At 50.1% G+C, this 22,226-nt stretch overlaps 1 protein-coding gene across 5 annotated transcripts in view; it reads left to right on the top strand.

The window, feature by feature from the left end:
* The window catches only part of Azin2 (antizyme inhibitor 2), a 35,280-nt gene extending 26,163 nt beyond the window's left edge, over positions 1 to 9,117 (top strand). For 3 of the 5 annotated variants that reach the window (XM_015989121.3, XM_015989123.3, XM_076563458.1), the window contains 2 exons: positions 5,684 to 5,898; positions 8,788 to 9,116. In XM_015989121.3, coding sequence (XP_015844607.1) covers positions 5,684 to 5,898; positions 8,788 to 8,923 — 351 coding nt within the window. In that variant the 3' untranslated portion in view covers positions 8,924 to 9,116. Of the gene's footprint in view, positions 1 to 5,683; positions 5,899 to 8,787 lie in introns of all 5 variants that reach the window. The other 2 variants (NM_001294180.1, XM_042270645.2) reach the window with 2 other exon arrangements.
* The last annotated feature ends 13,109 nt before the right edge of the window (positions 9,118 to 22,226 follow it).

The following is a 22,226-nucleotide window of genomic DNA, read 5'->3' as shown; positions in this document are numbered from 1 at the left end:
CTTGAGTTCAGTCTCCAGAATCCACGTAGTGGAAAGAAAGAATTGTACACACACACACACACACACACACACACACACACACACACACAGTGTTCACACACACAGTGTTCACACCACACAGTGTTCTCTCTCTCTTTCACACACACATGCACACACACACAGTGTTCTCTCTCTCTCTTTCTCTCTTTCTCTCTCTCTCTCTCACACACACACACACAGTGTCCTCTCTCTGTCTCTATCTCTCTGTCTCTCTCACACACAAATTGTCTTCTCTCTCTCTCTCTCTCTCTCTCTCTCTCTCTCTCTCTCTCTCTGTCTCTCTCTCTCTCACAACACACACAGAGTGTCCTCTCTCTGTCTCTGTCTCTCTGTTTCTCTCTCACACACACAGTGTCCGCGCACACACACACACAACACCCTCCCCCACACCAGCTAATTGCTAAGTGTGGTAAACACTGCCACCTCTGGTCATGACGGGAAGTACATGAGGAAGGAACTTAGGACTGAAGGATGGCTTTTCTCTACAGAGTGACCTGAAACTTGAGCAGCTGTGATGTCACAGGATACCTGTGGCAACACCTGAAAATGAGGAAAGTACAAACACATAGAAAAAGACTTTAAAGCTTTGTGTCCGCGCACGCGCGCACACGAGCATGTGTGTGTGTGTATGTGTTACAACAGTCTATCACTATGTAGCACCAGCAGGCCTGGAATTCACTACATAGATCAGGCTGGCTTTGAACTTGCAGCAATCCTCCTGCCTCTGCCTTCCAAGTGCTGAGATCACAAGTGTGCACTACTGTGTCTGCCGTAAGACTGGTGTTTGTCTATGTTCCGATGAAGGACATATTAAAACCATTTTGTCTGGCAGTTCATGGGAGAGGAGAGTCAAACTGAGCATGAAAGCTGCTCACCGCAGCCACGTCCCTCCCTGTATCCTGACACTAGTGTGAATGGAAGGTAGGGTGTGCGATGGCCGGGTGTCCTGGACACTGCCAGGTGAGCAGTGTCTGTTGGGAACCACGCTGACAGTATCAGGTAAAGCCGCGTGTGGACCCTCCGTCCCGGTTTGAGGAGATGTGTTGGACACTCCCAGCAGCAGTCTGTACAGCATAAAACACCGGAGGAACCTAGCGTTTGTTAGCAGGGTAACGGGTGAATAAATCAGCATGTTCCACACAGAGAACTCTGTGCAGCGCGTTTGTGAACTGTGGTCACAGATGTCGATGGGATGCGTCTTGGGAGTAGAAAATTTCAACAAGAAAGCGCATCTCGGAGATTCCATGCTCCGTAATTTCCATTATGTAACTGTCAAAAGCATGCAGAATGAGTCCTATCATTTAACGTCGGGTACATTCATGGATTTTTTTTTTAAGCAAGAGAATGGGGAACACAATGGTGGCCACTCTAGAAAGGGAGGGAAGGGTGTGCTTAGCCACTCGGGGAGTTTCGAAGAGACTGGAAAGTTTACATTCTTTCCCTTTTGACTTTGTTTTAATAATTGTTCTCTGACAGAGCCTTTGACAGGTCTCACAGAATGGCAGCCAGGCCGGTCTCTATCACGTGACCCTCTTGCCTCAGCCTCTGGAGTTCTGAGATCACGACATGAGCCAGCCCCTTGGCCTGAAACTGCATTTCTTTAGGGGGCAGGCAAGCACACCGATATTCTTTATATTTTATACGTGATATAAGGTAGCTTTGTGTGAATTAACTAACCACAGTATCATTATCTTATAGATACTCTTTGAGAAGCTTTATTAAAATTTTGTAGCTAGGAGAGGGTATAGCTCAGGTATTTTGTTTCTCCATTAGGTTCTTATTACTTTCCTTGATTAAGTATTAGTGTGACCCAAATGAATCCAATCATTTTATAACCTGATGCTTCCATTCCTTCTGTGAATGGAAACTTCCTTTTTCTTTGAGCAGAGACACCGACTTGCATGCTAAGACTGATTACTGATTTCTTCAAGCCATCTCCCCAGCTTCGAGTTTCTTTATTTACTGTGTGTGTATGTGTGTGTGTGTGTGCATGTGAGCATGTGTGTGTGCATGTGTGTGTGAGCACGTGTGTGTGCATGTGTGTGCATGTGTGTGCATGTGTGTGTGAGCGTGTGTGTGCATGTGTGTGCATGTGTGTATGTGCATGTGTGTGCATGTGTGTGTGAGCATGTGTGTGCATGTGTGTGTGCATGTGTGCATGTGTGTGTGCATGTGTGTGCATGTGTGTGTGAGCATGTGTGTGTGCAGGTCAGAGGACAGCTTGTGGGAGTTGCTTCTCACCTCCACCCTGGCAGCATGCGCCTTTACCTGGTTCTCAGCTTGTCAGCTCCACATGATGTTCTTTCTAGGCGGGTAGGACGGTCTGTAAGGCAGTGCTTTAGTTCTTCATTTTTATATACACCCCCTCTCTAGCTGTTGCCAGCATTTCTCATGATGTATAAAATAGTAATGATGACCGAAAGCCTTGGACTCAGAGTCAGAAAACGCAGGTTTGAGACCCGGCTCTGCCACATAGCAGCGGAGTAGTCCCAGGCAGGTTAATAACCCGGAAGCCTGCCACTCTGGTTTCTCTCTTTGGAAAGTGAGGAGGCCGACCTTTGACTCCTGAAGGCACTTCTGGTACCAAGTGAGGCTATTCTAGCATATCTCCGTATAGTTAGGGTTAGCGCATTGGTTAAAACAGACTCTCCTCATGGAGCAGCTAGAATCTGCAATAGGCTGCTGAATGCCAGCTTGGCCTGTCCTGGACACTGAGTTTGAGTTGTAGACCTGCGCTTTCTGTGTGATGATAAAGACAGAGGTGGACTTTGTGCGTCTTGCCCTCCTTCCTTTTGGGGTAAATTTTGGGTTACTGAAGGCTGCTTGGCTCTTTGTAAGGACGGACTGGATGAGCTGGGATGTTTTGTCGGGCCTCTGCCTGCGCGGCCACAGGTAGGACTCTGATCGCAGGTCTTGGTTCTGGTGTCGGCTCAGCTCTTGTGTGCTGTCCTGCCAACTTGGTTTTTCTATTGTAAATATTTTTTGAATATTCTATATGGTGTAGGAATTATTTACTTAAAAAAGTCACAAGGCCCCCATCAAGGCCATGTACCCCACCTTTCCGAGTACCTCCCTGAGCCGGAAGCTCACTGATTCAGCAGGAGTAGCTGGCCATAGATCCTCCATCTCTGCCTTCCCAGCATGCACTGGCATGCCCAGCTTTCAGGTCCTCGTGTGCCACATGCCCACCCCTCCCCTACCATCTTTATTTTTATTTTTGAGACAGTCTTGCTCAAACATCAAGTTCAAGGCCCATGTGGGCTACAGAGTGAGTTCAAGGACAGCTTGGATAACTGAGGGAGACCCCATCTTAAACATACAGAACGAAGAGAGCGGCGGATACAGTTCGTGGTAGAGCACTTGTAGAGCATGTGCCAGGCTTAGATTCAGTGCTTAGTCCTACAAAAAATGAACGCATGAGTGAATGAATGAATGAATGAATGAGAGACAGAAAACAGTCATAAGGTGCCTCTTTCAAAATAAAGAATAAAAGGGCTGGATGTGTGGCTCAGCGGTTGAGTTTGTCCTAGCGTGCACGAAGCCCCGCCTTCGACCCCAGCATCACGGCATCACACAGGACACACATCAAAGCTGTTTCCTTCCCTGTTTTCAAGCTTGTCCCACTAACAAGCAAGAGGATGCTAACCTGCTATCCAAATGTGTCTTCTCTCTTCGTTGTGGAGGAGCCTTTAAAAAGTGTTTTCACAGAGGTCCTGTGGATGTGTTTACAGAGCACCATCCCTCAGGACTTCAGGCCATCAACTTAATGTTTTCTAGATTGGAAAGAGTTCAGAGCAATCAAGAAATAAGAAATCATGTAAAAATGCTTGTAATAAGAATATGAAGAGCCGGGCGGTGGTGGCGCACGCCTTTAATCCCAGCACTCGGGAGGCAGAGCCAGGCGGATCTCTGTGAGTTCGAGGCCAGCCTGGGCTACCAAGTGAGCTCCAGGAAAGGCGCAAAGCTACGCAGAGAAACCCTGTCTCAAAAAACCAAAAAAAAAAAAAAAAAAAGAATATGAAGCTAAGTTGGGCAGTGGTGGCACATGCCTTTCATCCTAGCACTTGGGAGGCAGAGGCAGGCAGATTCTGAATTCAGGACCAGCCTGGTCTACAAATCAAGTTCCAGGACAGCCAGAGCTACACAGAGAAACCCTGTCTCAAAAAACCAAACCAAACCAAACCAAACCACCCCCCAAAGAATATGGGAAAAACTAAACAGGCAAGGATACATTAATCTCCTCCTTTAATTTTAATTTTTTGTGCTCATTCCTGCTGACTTCTATTCATATCTGCTAGATCAGAGCCTGGCATACAGTAGGTGCTCAGTAAGTGCTCAGTGAGTGCGGGAACTCACAAACGCAGGCTAGCTCTCACTCTGGACCTTGACAAAGTATGCATGCTTTTCTTTATGCTAGGACTGATCAGTTGTCAGTTTTCGTCAGGCGTGTGAACCTCATTTCTGCGTATGGAAACGGTGTTTCCTCCTTCTCGGTATCCACTCCTGCCACTGCCAGGTGGCGGTGGTGCACGCCTTTAATCCCAGCACTTGGGAGGTTGTGCCAGGTGGATCTCTGTGAGTTCGAGGCCAGCCTGGGCTACAGAGCGAGATCCAAAACTACACAGAGAAACCCTATCTTGAAAAAAAACCAAAAAAAAAAAAAAAAGAAGAAGAAAAAAAGAAAAAAAAAGGAAGAAAGCTTGCCTTTGCTAGGTAGTGGTGGAACAAGCCTTTAATCCCAGAGGCAGGGGATCTCTGTGAGTTCGAGGCCAGTGTGGTCTACAAATCGAGTTCTGAGACAGCCAGAGCTGTTACACAGAGAAATCCTGTCTTGAAAGAAAAAAGAACCAAAGAAGCATATCTTGGAGCAAATCCTTAGCCTTCGGAACCTCAGTTCACTGAAGTGGGAATCAATGTCTTTGACCCATGGGCCCTTGGGCTCTCTGTGGTCTCTCTGTGGTCTTTGCCAGGCCACCCGGTGATGGCCTGTTGGATTGGGACCTGAGTCAGGACAGGTCTTACTCTCCAGACAAGGCTTCTGGCCTCGGTCTCCAGGCCAAGCATCCTAGAGGAGGACTCTCCAGGGCTGGGCTCTGTCTCCAGGCCAAGCATCCTAGAGGAGGACTCTCCAGGGCTGGCCTCTGTCTCCAGGCCAAGCATCCTAGAGGAGGACTCTCCAGGGCTGGGCTGGAAGAGAGGCTGGGGATGGGTGAGTGGGAGGCCTGCAGAGGTGTGGATGCAGCCGAGGCCCGAAAGTGGCCAGTGCAGCCGGGAGCCCAGGCCTGGGGACATCAGCAGCAGCAATGGGGGTCTCAGTGCGAACTCCACGGACTGGTGCCCTCTGCCAGCTGCTCATACACGTTCTACCATGGGCACTGACTCCTTCACCCTGTTAGTGGTCCTGTAAAACTGACACGTTATTCCTGTTTTACAAATAAGCACAGGCACAGAGAGGTTGATGTTCTTGCCCGAAGTCACACAGCTCGTGTTGGAATCTGGATGAGAGTGTAAACGGCCCCAGGGCAGAGAAGTTGGAGAGCCCCTGAATACCACCCAGCCCATCCTGGTGGCTTTGGGAGAGATGGCAGAGTTTGAGGGTTTGATATGTGTGCCGGGGCTGAGGCATCCTCCTTCTCTCTTACAGAAACCATCCGCGGATCAGCCGCTGTACAGCAGCAGCCTGTGGGGGCCAGCAGTTGATGGCTGTGACCCCGTGGCTGAGGGCCTGTGGCTGCCGCAACTACACGTAGGGGATTGGCTGGTCTTTGACAACATGGGTGCCTATACCATGGACACAAAGTCCCTCCTCGGGGGGACCCAGGCCTACAGAATCACTTATGCCATGTCCCGGCTAGCCTGGTAAGGGGGTCCTGCTGAGAAGTGGGGTGAGGGAGACAAGTTGGGCAGAGGCAGCAGGGAGGCAGAGCTGAGAAGCTGCTGTTTTGGGATCTATTTTAATAAGGAGCTCCCGGGCGCCTAGGTGAGGCCTGTGCTGGGCACCTGGCTATGGTCACAGGCGAAGCTGAGCCCTGTAGGGGGCACACAGTCCCATGGCTGGTGCTGTGCTACAGAGGGGCCCTGTCGGGAGGTGAGGGGCCCTGTCGGGAGGTGAGGGGCAGCAGGCAGGCGGGGGAAGGAATGGGGTGTATTCCTCAATGAAGTTTGCTTGCGACTATATGTGGAGGCAGGGTCAGACCTGGGGAGGCTCTGGAGGCAGAGTGAAGGATGCAGAGAGCAAGGACAGGCTTGAAGCGTGGTCTGGTCTGGTCCGGTCAGCATTTTCTAAAGACCGTTCTAACTGTGGGTGCAGGAAGGAGGACGTGAGCAGATGTGGGGTGGACGTGGCAGCTCTGTGACCTGGGAAAGACCTGCTGGGTTAATACCTCGGTCTCTTTATCTAGGAAGGGGGCAGTAATGCCAATGCTGCCTATCTCCTACATGGTGAGGGGTGTGGGAGGTGGAAATTGCCAACGCCGTGCGGCCCCCGTGTCAGACCACGCACTGGGCACTTCACATTCTTTCCGTTTACCCCACAAAACTCTGTGAGGGTCGGTGTCATTTCCAGAGAGGTCACACAGCGGGTGTCAGGCTACGGTAGGGCTCGGAGGGCAGGGCAGCTGGGAGAGGCTTCTATGCAGCCCCCACCAGACTAAGTGGGGCCCAAATCTCGAGAACCCCCAGGAGCATCACCAAATGCCAGGTCTGACAGGGCACAGGAGAGTCACATTTCATTCATCCATTCCACACACTTGTTTCTCCACTGAGTGGGGTACAGGGCAGGTCCATACAGTCATTTTGCCATTGGGGTGTATTTTGATAAAGCCAAAACAAACAAACAAAAAAACAAAAACAAAAATAAAACAACAACAACAAAAAAAAAAAAAAAAAAAAAAAAACAAAAAACCCAACCCCAAACTAAAAACAACATGCAGGCTTCCTGTGAGTTCCCGACTGTCACCAGCAACTACAGGTGGATGAGGCGGCAGAGAGTCCCCTGCATTCATTACCGGGAACAAAAATACTGACGTAGAGAAGTGGGCAAAAAAGACGTAGAGAAAGACGTGTCCCGTCCCCCCCCCCCCCCCCGCCCCCGTCAAAGGGGCCTCTAACATGGTCTGCTTTGAGGCCTATTCTGTGTCAGGCTCTGAGGGTACAGGAGTGTCTCATGTCTCGTGAGCCAAGGTGCATATCTGTACCCAAAGACCCTGGCACGGAGTGGGAAGGACCCCGGGGAGGGAGAGCTGTGGGTTGGGAAGGGGTGTGCTTGGAAGCATGTCAGAAGCCAGCGAGGCCTTGGAAGCCCAGGTGCCCGGGACAGCCAAGAGGGTGGCTGAAGAGTGAGGAGGCCTGAGAGGGTCCTTCTGTCACAGACTTCCAGCAGTTCTTTCTGTCCATGGTCAAGCAGTGGCATGTAGGGAAGACTGAGTTGAGAACCCTGGAGGCCTAGCCTGGACTTGGCCTTGAAGGGGGCCATTGAAGGGTTTTAAGAAACTGGGCCAACCCGTCTTTACAGAGAAGGAGGCGAAGGTGCAGAGCCTCCTTCCGCCTCTGATTTGCTGTTGTATGAAGCAATCAGGCCTTCCCACCTATGGGGGACTGGAATGTGCTGGAAGTGTGGAAAATGAATTGGGGGGGGGGGACTGGGTGGAAGGGGGAGGGTAGAGCCCAGAGGTAAAGGGTAAGCTGGCATGGTCCTTGTACTGTTTCCTCACCCAGGGTCCTCTCAGCGTCTACCCCTGTCTGCCCAGCAAGTGACTGTTGGGTACCAGCCTCCTGCAGCATGAGGGATTCAGCCATATCCCCTGCCCTCTGTCAGTGAAGGGATGCCAGGGATCTGTAGACAGTGAACCCTGGATATCAAGGAGAGGTGTCCACAGTGTTTGTAGGGCTCCCAACCTGGATGCTGAGGAGGAATTAGTCAGTGAGGGTGGATAACGCACGTGGGCCAGCATGGCACTGGGAAGGGATGTGTGAGACAGGGAACCCCGGGGATACACCGGGCCAGTCTCGTGGAATACGAGCATGGCAGGAGGTGCTGGAGGTGCGAGAGGAGAGTTTGCCTTTTGGAAAGATGGGCTTATCTGTGCTGTGTCTGTCCGGAGGGGCGGGATCAGGGAAGGGATGGCGGTGGGTCCCGGCAGGAGACGGAGATGAATGAGGGTGTCGTCTGGGAGCTGGGTTTGGCAGAGCTGGGCTGGGTGTGGGCTGGAGTAGCTGGTCAGATGGCGGGACTGCTCATCCACATGGGGACGGAGGATAAGGACCAGTTGGTGGGACTGGGGCGGGGCAGGCAATGGGCTATTTTTTAAGCTATACACCTGGGGTGTGGAGATAAGAGCTGGGCTCAGTCCCAGTCTCCCCACCGGTTAGGGAGGTGTCTTGAGCAGGCTGCTTCTTTCTGAGTCTCAGTTTCCTCTGTGGGAAAGTAGGTGGTTTGGTTTCCTACTGTGCTTTGGGAGAAAGAACTTAGGTAATGGGTATGGGGTGTAAAGCGGAGCACAATGTCTGATGCACGGAAAATCTCAATAAACACGAGCACCTTTCCTCTATTGGGTGGTGTGAACCACAGGGGAGGAAGAGGGGGGACAAGGGCCACAGGGCCTCCCTTGTTCTTGCCCTTGCCCGGGCTTGGGGCTCAGGTGAGAATCCTGTGTGTAATGAGGCCGGACTATGGGAGCAGGGGCCACAGGAAGCTCTGGGCCTCTGTCCCCATGCCGGCTGTCTTCACCATTTGTCTCTTGCTCTCAGGGAAGCGCTTCGAGGGCAGCTGGTGCCTGCAGAAGACCAGGATGCTGAGGATGTGTGCAAACCTCTGTCCTGCGGCTGGGAGATCACGGACACCTTGTGTGTGGGCCCTGTCTTCACCCCGGCAAGCATCATGTGAGCGGGCCTGTTTTCCCGGAGAACCCCAGCGGGGCCAAGGAGATGCCTCGGGAGAGGTGGGCCTGGCCTCTGGCCAGGGCTCTGGTGCTCGCTCTGCCACGCCCACGCTCCACCTGTAGTGTTTCTGCCCTGTAAATTAGGACCGGTCTTACACTCGTTGTAGTTCAAGTATGCAACATAAATCCTGTCCCTTCCGGTCGTGTCCTGCCTCTGCAGCGTGAGGGGCCTGGCCAGCCAGGCGTGGGGGGTGTGCTGGGGGTCTCTCTCAGTCTCCTCTCCACCCTTGTAAATACGAAGCAAATAAATATTTAGGTTTTTTTAAAAACAAAATTCTTCAGTGGAATCATTCACAAAGCAGCCTGGGCAAGGCTGGGGGAGAGACTGGCCCACCTGGCATGTGGAAACCGGTCCCTCGCCTCATCCCCGTCCCTGCTCCTGAGCCCGGGCGTCACCCTCTGGCATTCGCTTCTCTGACTCACCCCTGTCTTTCTCGCAGGCCTCCACGCCTGGGGTCACGAGGCAGGGTGAGTTGCCCGGTTGAGGCGGGGGTCAGAGCTGTGACCTCCCCTAAACTCACGACTGGCTGTGGCCTCTGTGTGATGCACCATGAGGTGCCTGGCCCAGAGACTCTTCAGAGAGAGAGCAAAGGAATGGGGGGGTTGTTGTTTTGTTTTGCTCTACGAGGGCTCGAACCCAGGGCCTTGTGCATGCCAGGCCGGTGCTCAGCTACTGAGCCACACCTCTGGCTCCCTTTCCCTGCCCCTAGGAGGTTTTGAGTGGACTGTGCACCCTTACCCTCCTTGTAAGCTGGTAAGGCAGAGTAACCCTCACGTGTGGCTTGCTCAGGCAGCAACTGTTAGAACAAGGCTGCCCCAGAGCATTGTGGTGTCCAGCACCACGGGTCCCGATGTCTCCTCAGACGGACAGTTCTTACCGGGACACAGGCTCCTGCATACTTTCATGGTCTTGGGCTGTAGTGTGTGTGCTGAGCAAAGTTATTCAAATTTAGACTTCCCCCAGCTCCTGTAGGCTTCCTAAAGCCTCTTCTTCCTGAGTTAAGGGAAATGGGGACAGAGACAAATGCCATAAATTTACTTTTATTTTTTTTGAAAACTTGTTATTTATTGTGTGATGTGTACAGGCACACATGTGCCATGGTGTGTGTGTGCGCGTGTGTGCGTGTGTGCACGCATGTGTTGGTCAGAGGACAACTTTTGGGGGTTCTTTTCTTCCACTATGTGGGTCCTGAGGATTGAACTCAGGTTGTCAGCTTGGCAGCAGGTTTAGCTGCTGAGCTGTCTCACTGGGCCAAGTCCACTGACCCTTTTAAATGGAGGCAGAGCCAGGTGGATCCCTGTGAGTTCGAGGCCAGCCTCATCTACAGAGTGAGATCCAGGACAGGCACCAAAACTATACAGAGAAACCCTGTCTTGAAAACAAACAAAAGTTAGGGTGAACACTCCTCAGTGTACTCCTAGCATTGAGCCCACACCCCCCACCCCACCCCACTCTGGCAATGTTACTCTCGCCATCTTTGTGCCTTGCCCACCTGGGACAATGCAGTATGACAGTGTTTGCCTGTTTGGAACATTTCTCGGGATAAGCCTGGCTACTTGGCTTCAGAGTTTCAGTCAGTCTGGGGCTTGTACATGGCTTTGAGGTCATCTAATGAGTCAGGGTGCCTGTGTCCACCAAAATCAGGGGGGTCTCCCTCTCTAGTCTTTGTATTTTGATGACAGGTTGAAAGCCTAGGACATGGACTCAGAACATTGCTGGGAGCCGCTCCCTTGCTCCCTCAGCCACCCAGAGCCAGGCTTTACAGGGACTCCCAGGCTGGCTTAGCATCTGGGCGGCCATTTCTGAGATGACTCCACCCGCTGTCTGAGCAGATCTGGACCCACTCATGCTTCATTTTTGAGGGCACCTGGGGGACACACAGGCCATTTTCCTTCTGGAACAAGCATCTGCTCCCAAAGGTGGAGGGTCCCTGTGGAGCCATGGCTGTCTGGGCTGCAGCTCAGGGCTAACTGTTGACTCGCTGGAGGGTCTTGGTGGCTTTTGAAGTGACTTCCAGCTTGGTATGAAGCTTGAAAAGCTCTCTCTTTCACTGGCACCTTTTGCCTGTTTATGTCCTATTTCCTTTTCTGAGGGCAGGCCTTGATATGACTTACTTGATAATACTAACTAATACTCATTTTTTTCTTGCAAAACAGAGTTGTTATTTTTATGTGGTTTGTGTGAATGTTTTGCTTGAATGCATGTATACACACCACATGCATAGAGTGCCCATAGGGACCTAAAGAGGATGTCAGATCCCTTGAAACAGGGGTTGTGAGCTGCCCTGTGGGTACTGAGAACTGAACCTTGGTCTTCTGCAAGAACAGCAAGTGCTCCTAACCACTGAGCCATCTCTCCAATCCCAGGAATCATTTCTCTTCCATTGTTTCTTACCTCCTTTTCCAAAGAGAAAGAAAAAAGCATTAAACATAAAGAGTGGTAAGGGACTTTGGGTCAGTGTTGAGGAAACTGATCATAGACATGGAATTCCCCGAGTCTTGGCCACACAGGCATTTGTCCCCTTGGAGTACTGTCCTGAGTGGTGCACTGCCAGTGGTCCTCACAGACGCCTTCTGTCCTAGGACCTTACTGAGGGACATCTTCCTTCTAACGCTCTCCACTCCCAGCCCTGCCTTCTCACGTTCATTTGCTCCCGGGAAGTCAGAAGACCTGCTACTGCCCAAAGCAGACACCCAAGCTCTCCATCTAAAGGCTGGTTTCTTCCCTTTCTCTCTCACTCAGAAGCCAGATCCTGTCACTCTTGTGGCTTCATTTCCCCACGCATGACACCCAAATCCCTCACCAACTACCTCTGACTCCTGTACTGTACCCCCTCTTGACAGTCCCAGCCACACCAGCCTCCTCTCCAGGGCAAACACCCACAACTGAGTCAGTATCTACTGACTCCTCTCCCCAGAACAATCTCCCTGCAGCTCTCTCACTTCATTCAGGATCTTCTAGAATGTTCTGTTTGGGTGAAGACTTCTAAGACCCACCTCTGAAAAACAGCACTTTCCAGGACGTCCTTCCACTTCGCTGGTTTTCCTTTTCTGGTATCTGTCAGTGCACTGGGCAGGGCAGCATGCTTGTCTGTACATCATCTCTCAGGCTGCCTCGAAGGTGAGCTCCCGGGCAGCAGGAACTCCTTTGTCCACTGTGTTCTCACCCCCAGATCAGAGCAAGTGCTTGGAAGTATTTTATGGCAGCTGAACAGATGGCCCCTCACCTGTCTGAATCTATTAATTCGCTTGTAAAACAATGACCACTGAGTATCTTTCTCTCAGAGGATCATTCCCAGGAAGTAAATGGCTATCAAGTCTCCAGCCCAAGGCTTAGCATTTACATTGAAGGTGATTCCTTCAGCATTCATTCAACACTTAATACGCCTGTGACTCGTGGTGGAGACTGGCGATGCCGAGATCAGTCCCTGTATGTCCTCTAGTAACATACAGTGGCAATAGGGAATGACAGAGTATGGAGTCCTACATACTTCTGAAACACATATGTGACGAGACCTTGGGAAGATGGTGTTTAAAAAGAACAGTGGGAGGAGACCAGTAGGAGCCTTTCCTCACTTTCGTCTTCCTCCAGCCCGGGAGAAGCAGGCCCAGCCAGGGAGCTTCATGAAGTCACAGGGAGATATGCTGTCCTGAGAGTCCAACCCCAATCCCAGCAAACACACCTGTCCAAACTAGCCTACTTCCTGTAGTAAAGAGACCACAGGGGAGGCAATAGTATAGGGAAACTCTCACCCCTTTGAGGCATTCACCCCCCCCCCCTTTCTGTGTAGAATCACCAGCTATGACATCCTGGCCATTAGGGAAATGAAATACAAGTCCCAATTTCCCTTCGGGTGATTTCCCAGTTCTGCTGAAAATCCTTCAGCTGGTTCCCACTGAGATGCCAATAAAAGATATATTACCCTTTCTGTGTTGAGCTCTCCACCTCGTCTCAGGCCACGGTCACATTTCAGTTCCCTACTGTCTTTGGAAGTTTGATCTCTGAGCTAGCTTTAGAGTGTGCAGTCACCAATGGGATAGACCGGGAGCCCTACAAATAACCTCAGGGTTACACCTGGGCAGAACTGAACTATAAACACTATGAGAGACTTGTAGGCATGTAGGAAGTCTTAGTGCAGCTTCCTAGGTGGCCTTGGGGGTAGGAGTGCCAGATAAACACAGAACACCCTGGTAAGTTTAAATGTACATAAATAATTTTTGTGTGTGTCCATCTGTGCAATATTTGAGGCATTTTTAGGCCAAGACATTACTTCTTTATCTGCAATTCAGGTTTAACAGGGCGTCCTGCGTTTTATTTGCTAACTCGAGCAACCCTAACCTAGCAAACCACTCCTTCGACACTGAAGTCCCTTCCTCCATGAGTCTGGATAGTCACTGAGACACCCGGCCTGGGCCTCCTTAGGTCGAGCACCACCCTCTTCTCGGGGTTCTCCTTCCTCTCGGAGGGGGAGTGGGGGAAGCTCTGAGTGAATAGGAGAGGTCCCTTTATCTAGGACACTGACTTTTCTCATCTGAAAATATAAACCGGATTGTCAGAGCTGGAAGACACACTTAAGTACCGCTCCGCGGAACCAAAAGTGAGAGGGAGGCCAGCTTCGGGGAACCTTTCAACATCGCTCCCAAGCCCCACAGAGTTCCGTTTTCGTGACGTCACTTCTGTACCCAACAAACGCCTCGGTTCGAGCCCTGTGCTCTTGCGCCCTCTGCCTGCCGGGAGGAGGAATCGACTTTACCGGTCTGAAAAACTGCGGAATCCATAGGTTGAGAGCCAGGGATGCGGCTTTGCCCCCCAATTTCCACTAATGGAAACCCGAGCCTTCGCCGAGGGCGGAGCTCCCACGGGAAACCTGTCAACCCGGGACTGGAGCGGCGTGGGGCAGGGTCGACCTGGTCTCTGCCAGCTCAGAGATGCCTGGAACCCAGGCCCTGCTGGAAGCCGCCTTCTATCCATCTGCTACCATTGCTTCCAACTAAGGAGGAGCCTTCCATGGTCGAGAACCTTAAAGCAGTGCGGATGTCTCTGCTGAGTTCCTGCAGAAAGCCGGAGGCTTTGAACGAATTCTTCGTTTCCAGGCCAAGATATTTGGCATTTAAAAGAATACCTACTGTCAGCCCTGCCTTGCCTCGCCCTTGCCTTAATTCACATTATTTCATTTTACCTACACAACCCTGTGAAGTGAATTTTATGACAAAGATTCTCGCCCTCACTGCCTGTATCATAATCTTAGTTTCACCATTTATTAGCAGCGTCTTGCACTCTAAATTACTCTGTGCCACGATTTCTGTGTCTGTGAAATGGGATTATAGTGCCTGATTTATGTGTTGCTTGATTAACATATTTAAAACATACAGAACAGTTCTTGGTATATGGTAACCACTAGTGATTACCTAAGTTGTTTACATTTACAAATGAGGAAACAGAAGCTTAAATATGAAGTAACTTGTCTAAGAATAGACAGTAACTGGAGAGGCAGGTTAGGAAGCATCTTTGCCTAACCCTAGAGAGAAACTGTACTCACCCAGTTTCTTCCTGTGTGTGTAGGCAGCTGCTGATGAGCATAATTGCCTTTATTAGTCGCATGTGTACTGACTTATTAGCACCCTATCACAAATGAATGTTCTCTAGACATTTGAACACCAGTGGAGTTGGTGAAGGTCTTGTATAACCAGACCAGGGGCCAGCTTTCTGTGAGAAATGGGAAGAGGTGGCTCAAGGTGAAACACCGGCTAAATCCCAGGGGAGAAATAAAAGGGCTCCTGAACATGTTAAGGTTGTGATCCCATGGCATAGTCAAGTGGAGAGAGCTGTAATTTGGTGTGCTAAGGGTTGTTTTAGAGAAAAGCAAGACCTCCAAAGGATGTCTAGCTGGAGATAGACGTAACTGCCTGCTCAGCCCAGAGCTGACTTGCTAAGAAGCAGTGACATTTCAAGGGAATGGCGTGTGACAGGAAGAGTGGCCTGCTAATTCCAAGTCTTGGGAGTTCAAGTGCAGAACGGAAGGTGTGAATGGGCTGGAGGTTGGGGGGCATATTATGAAAGAGGATGTTCTGAGTGTTCAAATGAGTCATCAGGATTTCTGAGCGGGGAGAGAAGATGTCATCTTTACACTTTAGATGATGGGGTAGGAGGCCTGAAAAGTGTGGCAGGCAGTCTCTAAGATTGTCATCAACGATCCTGCACCCCTGTATCCACACCCTGGTTCAATTCTGTCTCCTGGAGTAGGGGCAGAGCTTATAGATCGCATCTTAAAGAACAGAGTATGTTCTTTAGAAGTGATGACATCGGGACTGGAGAGATGGCTCAGTGGTTAAGAGCACTGACTGTTCATCCAGAGGACCCGGGTTCAATTCCCAGCACCCCCATGGCATCTTACAACTGTCTGTAACTCCAGTTCTGGGTGATCTGACACCTTCACACCAATGCACATAAAAATAAAGTGAAATAAGTTCTTAAAAAAAAAAGAAGCGATGACATCATGACCAAGACTAGATTTCATCTTAGGTGCCTACTCTTGCTGGGGGAAGACATCAGCCATGTTATGAGCTCTGCTGTGGGAAGGTGTGTATGTCCAGGAAGGGATGAATTTGACCAGTGGCCAGATCAAAGTCTTCTAACAGTCATATGAGTGAGTATGGAAGTGGAATTGCCACCAGGCTGGGTTTGGGATCATGGCAGCACTAACAGCTGACTGAGCCACGTGAGAGGCCCCATGGCAGTGGCACCTGGCTAAACCATCTGTAGGCTCCTGACTCACAGAAACAGGGGTGGTAAGTTTTGCCTAGTTTCAAGGTAAAAATTTCACACAATAGACACTTCTACAGAGATCAGATGCACAGAGTATGCAAGAAGGTTAGGACTAGAGCAGAGATGATAAAACTTGGACTAGGCAATGGCTGTGAGGGTAAAAAGCAGGAGATGACACTGAGGTACATTTGGAAAAAGAACGGAAGACACTTGTCAGTGGGATCAGATGGAAACAAAAGGGGAAGACAGGAGAGAATGGCATCCGTGTTTAGTAGCACTCGGGATGGGATCCGAAGCATTTTCAGCACACTGGGATGAGTTTTAAAAGGAGCTCCTCGAGATCTCCTGTTACAACAAGATAAATCAACAGTGAAGACTCAGGGGTGGGCAAAGAGAAAACAGCCACAGTGGTCCAGAGACGATAGAGTGCAGAAAAATAGAACAGAGACGGTAAGTGCCAGAGAGAACTCTTTTCCTGGTGAGATCTCCTTACCCAAGTGTGTGTGGTAGTGCATGCTGCTTCATCGGATCACATATTCATGTATTGACCATGTGTCTTCTGTAACAGGCACTGTTTCAGGTACTGGGGACACAAAAATCCTTGCCCTTGTTGCATTCATCACTTGGTCTCAGGTAGAAACAAAACTTTTAATTTGCGGGTGCCATTCCCAGGCTGTGTAACAGGTTTAAACTTTGAGGACTTTGGTATGTACACAGATGAGCCTTCCAATGCTGTCGTCCTGCTTGTAGACCTCTTTCGAAGATCCTGCCCTCTCTGTTTCTGCCACTCACTACAACACCATGTGCTAGACAGTGTCATAAATCCAATTCTCTGAACAGCATTTGCTGTGTTTCCAGTTATTATCTCTTGTAATCTGACTCCAACTCATCAACACCAGGCACTGCAATCATCCTACATTTTGTGTTAAGTCTCACCATGTGAATACTTTCTCTTCCAGTTCTCTTAGTCAGGATAGGCTAAGTGGTGCTGCAGTAACAAAGAGTCCCTACATTTCAGTGGTTTAGACTTTAAGATTTTAAAAGGGGGCTTTTATTTCTTGTTTGTACTACTTAAGCACTATGGGACTTCTGAGAGCTCTACTAACAGTCTTTTAGGGACTCTTGTGATGGAAGAAGCCAACACTTCAAATAATGCTGGCCACGATGTCAGAATTAGTGAACCTGGGAGTGTCTTGTTGGCAGTTGCTCCATCTAGGACTTATCACCAACAAATTGACCCAAATCAGGCACATGGCCACAATCAACTTAAAGTGGTCAGAAAACTGTTTTCTACTCAATGTTTAGAAGTAGGGTAAAGAGATGAGGTGGGAGAGCCGGACCAGTTATGAAGAGCATGGGAAGGTTCTTATACCAGCTTCAATTCCACAGGTAGACTTTGTAATCACTCTGTTGCATTAACCCTCAACTCCCTCACCTCTCTTTCATTTGTTGGACTGTCTTAGCCGAACCACAACCCAGTTAAATACATCCATGCAACTGAAAGGACTTCTTACTTCAGACCTTCTGCCCCATCCTAGATATTTTTTTTGGGGGGGGGGCACCAGAATTGTTCCAGGTTCTTACATTTCTGGATTGGGGATGAAGTGTGGGATGGCACTGACAAGTCTGAGGGAGGAGAGAAGCATTTGTTATCTCCTGTTGTGAACCACTTTATGTGCGTTATCTACCAAGGGGATTGGGAAGGAGTCGCCATTTTCATTTCCAGAGAGGATAAAGGAAGATAGTTAGGATGGGGCAGAGGAGGGGTGTATAAGGGCAGACAGGTGGAAGCCAGCTTTAGTATGTGACGGCCATGATCACAACGAGGTCTGCTGCCTCAGCTCCCCCAGTCAGTTCTAGACATTATCTCCCCACTGCCAAGTCCCAGACAGCATCGCCTCAGTTGGAGTTAGTTTTCAGGTGCCTTGTGACCTGTTTCCCAAGCTCGCTCTTCTCCAGTCTGGCCTTTAAGTAGAAGTCAGATCTAACCATGTGAATTCCTTGTTTGAATCTCCTTAAGGGATACCATTGCTTCAGAGAGAAAGACTTAAGCCAGTTCCACCCAGTCCTGAGGGTCAAAATCTATGTCATCCATGGCATCAGTCACATGTCTGTGGCAGAGGAGCACTTGGAAAGTGTTTAGTCTGAGGTGAGAGGTGCGCAAGTGTAAAATACATAACAATGTCAAAGAAACAGTTTCAAAGGAGACTGCAAAAACATCTAATATTTTAAAGTATCAATTACACACTGAAATAGAATCATAGGTATATATTTGGTTAAATATATTGCTAAAATAATTTTACTTACAAAACTTTTTAATGTGGCAGTTAGAAAGTCTAAAATTATATATATATATGTCTCATATGTATATTGTGCTATGCTGACTAAAGCTGTGCTCACCAGTTTCATTTCTCTTCTTTAATTAATTTTAACTAATAAAAGTTTTTTTTTTCGAGGCAGGGTTTCTCTGTGTAGCTTTGTGCCTTTCCTGGAACTCACTTGGTAGCCCAGGCTGGCCTCGAACTCACAGAGATCCGCCTGCCTCTGCCTCCCGAGTGCTGGGACTAAAGGCGTGCGCCACCACCGCCCGGCTCTAATAAAAGTTTTTTTCCCCCCAGCTTGACCTGGGTGACATAGACCTGTAGTCCTAGATGCCTAGGCAGTTGAGGCAGGAGGACCATAAACTGCAAAAGCTATTGCATGAGTTCAAGGCCAGCCTGGACAGTTTGGTCTCAGGAATAAAAAAGTCTGGGGATATCTATCTATAGCTATCTCTCTCTCTCTCTCTCTCTCTCTCTCTCTCTCTCTCTCTCTCTCTCTCTCATCTCTCTCTATCATCTCTATCAATCATCTCTATCATCTCTATCATCTCTATCAATCTATATATCAGTGGTACAGTGCTTTCCTAGCATGTCAAAGCCTAAAGTTGTATCCCTCGTACCGGTGTGTGTGTGTGTGTGTGTGTGTGTGTGTTTTGCACGCACATGCTCATTCTTCATTGAAAGCTCAGAAACTAGAGCCAATGAGATGGCTGAGCCGGGGCAACGCTTGCCGCACAAGCCTGATGACTTGAGCTCAGTGCACAGAACCCACAGAAAGGTGGTGAGGGAGTGAGCTGTTCGGAGCCAGATGATCCAAGGCTTTCCCCAAGGCCCTGATGGATGGAGAAAGAGTATAGTTCCTTGTCTAAAGATAGGAACACACTTGGTGGAGCCAGTAATATCCTGGGGTCAGAGTCTTAGGGGAGCTTTTTCCTGAGGCTCTGGTGTATGGAGAAGGGACATAGCTACTTGTCAAAAGCCTGGAACCAGTGATGGCCTGGGGCCAGGGCCTTGGGGGAGCTGTGACTTCATCCTGAGACCTCAGTCATCCCATCTGAAGCTCCGGTGCTCAGTCCCAAGGCAGCTGTGTGCTCCTGTGACACTTCTGAGATATTTTCTGGTCCCTTTGTGCACACTGCTTGATTAGCTTCCCACTGACTCTGTCTCATTCCCCTGAAAACTGTACATATTATGCTGCACTTTTCTTCTTTTTCAAGACAGCGTTTCTCTGTAGCCTTGGCTGTCCTGGAACTCACTCTGTAGACCAGGTTAGCCTCACACTCACAGAGATCCGCCTGCCTCTGCCTTCTGAGTGCTGGGATTAAAGGCGTGTGCCACCACCGCCCAGCGATGCTGCACTTCTTAATAAACTTGCTTGGCATAAGACAGCTTGTATACGACCTCCTGACCCTTGCTTTCCTATCTTCTTTATTTTCTGACTTTATGGTTGGTCCTTCCTTTCAGGGACCTGTCACTGAGGAAGGACCTGCTGGTCCAGGTCAGAGAATCAACTCCACAAAGTTTTCCTCCATGTGTGTGCCATGTAATGTGGGCCCACAGGCACATCTTCCCCTTCCCCCCATTCTCTCTCTGTCTCTGTCTTTCTCTGTCTCTCTGTCTCTGTCTGTCTGTCTGTCTGTCTCTCTCTCACACACACACTCAAGGGGCTGCAGGGTAGTAGCACATGGCTCACAGTCATCAAGGCCACAGTAGCTAGGGTGACTGTACGAATGCCTCTGGACCTAAGGGGTTGTTGAGGAATGCCCAGCAGAGCCTTGGCAGGGCAGTGGAATCTAAGAGTCAGGTACCCTAGCTGTGACCTCTGTGAGACTTAAGGCAGCAGAGCACGTCATCACTTGTTGCCTTGAGAAGGCCAGGAGAATTTCCTCTCTTTATGTCACACCCCAGTGTCACAGGTGTGCAGACATGGCAGGGACGCCACCACCGCCTGGCAATTATTGAGTATTTTCCACGATGAAACTAAAGAAAGGAGAAATGGGTCCCCCCTGTTATAGTGGACCTCTTTTCCAGACAGGCTCTTCCTGTGCATCCCAGGCTGGCTTCCTCCTTCCTCCTCCCAAGTGCTGGGATTATCTGTATGCATCACCATGGCCATCATGGTCCTGGAGTGGCTTACCTGGATCCTTCATGGAGATGGAGGGCTGGGATAGGTGAGTCGGGACCGCCGTCGGCATGTCTTCCATAAGATGCAGCTGACTACCAGCAGCGTGGACAAGGAATTCAGTGCTGGGATGATGATTATCGCAGCCTGGAGGCTGCCCTTATCTGGACAAAGGGATGGGGCATCAGGTGGATTTCTCTCCCAAGGCAGGCTGTGCCCCTGACCTCTGCAGCCATGTCCTATATAACATTAGACTTCCATGTCATGGAGAGGGCATGGTACAGGACAACATAGGCAAAGATTGGAGGCAAAGATTGTGGGACCTGGGGTGAATGTTTAGGCACCTGGCAGGTGCTTGGTAGAGGTTTTGACTTAAACGAGGAGGCGTGACAGTAACACCCCATGCTTTCCATCCAACCCAGCAAGCCACCTCCATTAGCACTATTCACCAGCCAGGGAAGCTGCAGGGCAGAGGAGGGACCCCAACCCAGATCCTCAAGTTTCTATGCCTTCGTGTTCTTCATGTGCTTCCCCCCAAGCATATTCTGAACACTGACCACGAGCCAGGCATGTAGCCCAGACCAGGAAGGATTCACTGGCTCCCGAGAGTCCCTCAAAAACTTCTGCTATCACTAAGTGTTATTGTTATGAAGATGGGCTCAGTCTGCACAGAAACCAACAAAAGTAGACATTAAACATATTATTGGCCAGGTGTGAGCGTGCACACCTTTAATCTCAGCACTCCAGAGGCAGAGGCAGGTAGATCTCTGTGAGTTTGAGGCCAGCCTGGTCTAGAAAGAGAGTGAGTTCCAGGACAGCCAAGGCTACACAGAGAGACCCTGTCTCAAAACAAAACAAAACAAAATTAGTTAAAAGAATTTTTTTTTGGTGGCATATGCATACCATGGTGTGTGTGTGTGTGTGTGTGTGTGTGTGTGTGTGTGTGTGTGTGTGTGTGTGTGTAGACAACTTCTAGGAGCTTATCCACCTCTGGGCCGCCTGGAATTGAACTCTGGCCATCAGGCTTGGCAGCAAGTGCCTTTACCTGCTGAGATCTCTCGTGGGTACCAAGGGTAGATGGAAAACCTAAAGCTGGGAATGTGAAGTGTCTTACTCAAGGTCACCCAGGTGCAAAGTGGCAAGGTCAGGTTCAAACATAGACTGGCTCCACCTTTTCCAGGTCTGCTCTGCCTCGGATTACTCCGTAGAACAGCCACAGGGAGTCTAGGGAACTACCAGAGGGCCCTGCAAGCCTTCTTTCATGGAAAGGAGATCAAGCCGGTCTGGGGCTCAGAGGACAGGGCCAGGGCCGGTGGACACAGCAGTCGTGGGCCATGGTTGTGAGCTCCATCGTCACACACGCTTACCCAGGGACACTGTGGTGTGGGAGCCTGAGATCACAAGTATCCAAAGAGCTGTGTGGGGTCAGGAACATATGTGGGGGGCTCTGCTGTGGGGCAGGGGTCAGGTACTGTACCTGGTAGGCCTGGGGAACAGGGGATCGAGGATGAGCAATCTGACTTTAAAACAGTCCCAGCACTCCCAGGAGAAATCCCTGGCCGCCTACTTCATCCCTCATCACCCCAGGCTTCAACCTCCCAAGCACTGCTGTCTTCCCTCAGGTCTCGCTGTCTCCAGCTTTGCTGCATCCTGCACACTAGGACTCCACACTCTCTCTGCTTAAAACCCTGTCCTGGCTCCCTCCCTGTCCTTAAATCCCTGTCCCTGTCCCCGGGGTGGCCCACAGCCTGGCACAACCCATGCCCGCGTTCCCCTTGGTCCCTGTTGCTCTTCCTTTGCTCTCTGAACTGGTTATGCCTGTGGTCAATTTGATACAACCTAGGGTCACCTGGGACAAGAGAACCTCAACGGAGGACTTGTCCAGATCAAACTGGCTCATGGCCTTATCTGTGAGAGGTGGTCTTGATTGGTGATTGATATGGGATGGTCCAGCCCACTGTGAGTAACATCATGCTTGGCCAACCCCGGCTGTATAAGAAGCTGGCTAAGCATGAGCTAGAGACCAAGCCAGTAGGCAT

Source organism: Peromyscus maniculatus, chromosome 2 (assembly GCF_049852395.1).
Source record: "Peromyscus maniculatus bairdii isolate BWxNUB_F1_BW_parent chromosome 2, HU_Pman_BW_mat_3.1, whole genome shotgun sequence".
NCBI lineage: Eukaryota > Metazoa > Chordata > Mammalia > Rodentia > Cricetidae > Peromyscus > Peromyscus maniculatus.
This window is presented reverse-complemented; position numbering and strand designations above follow the sequence as displayed.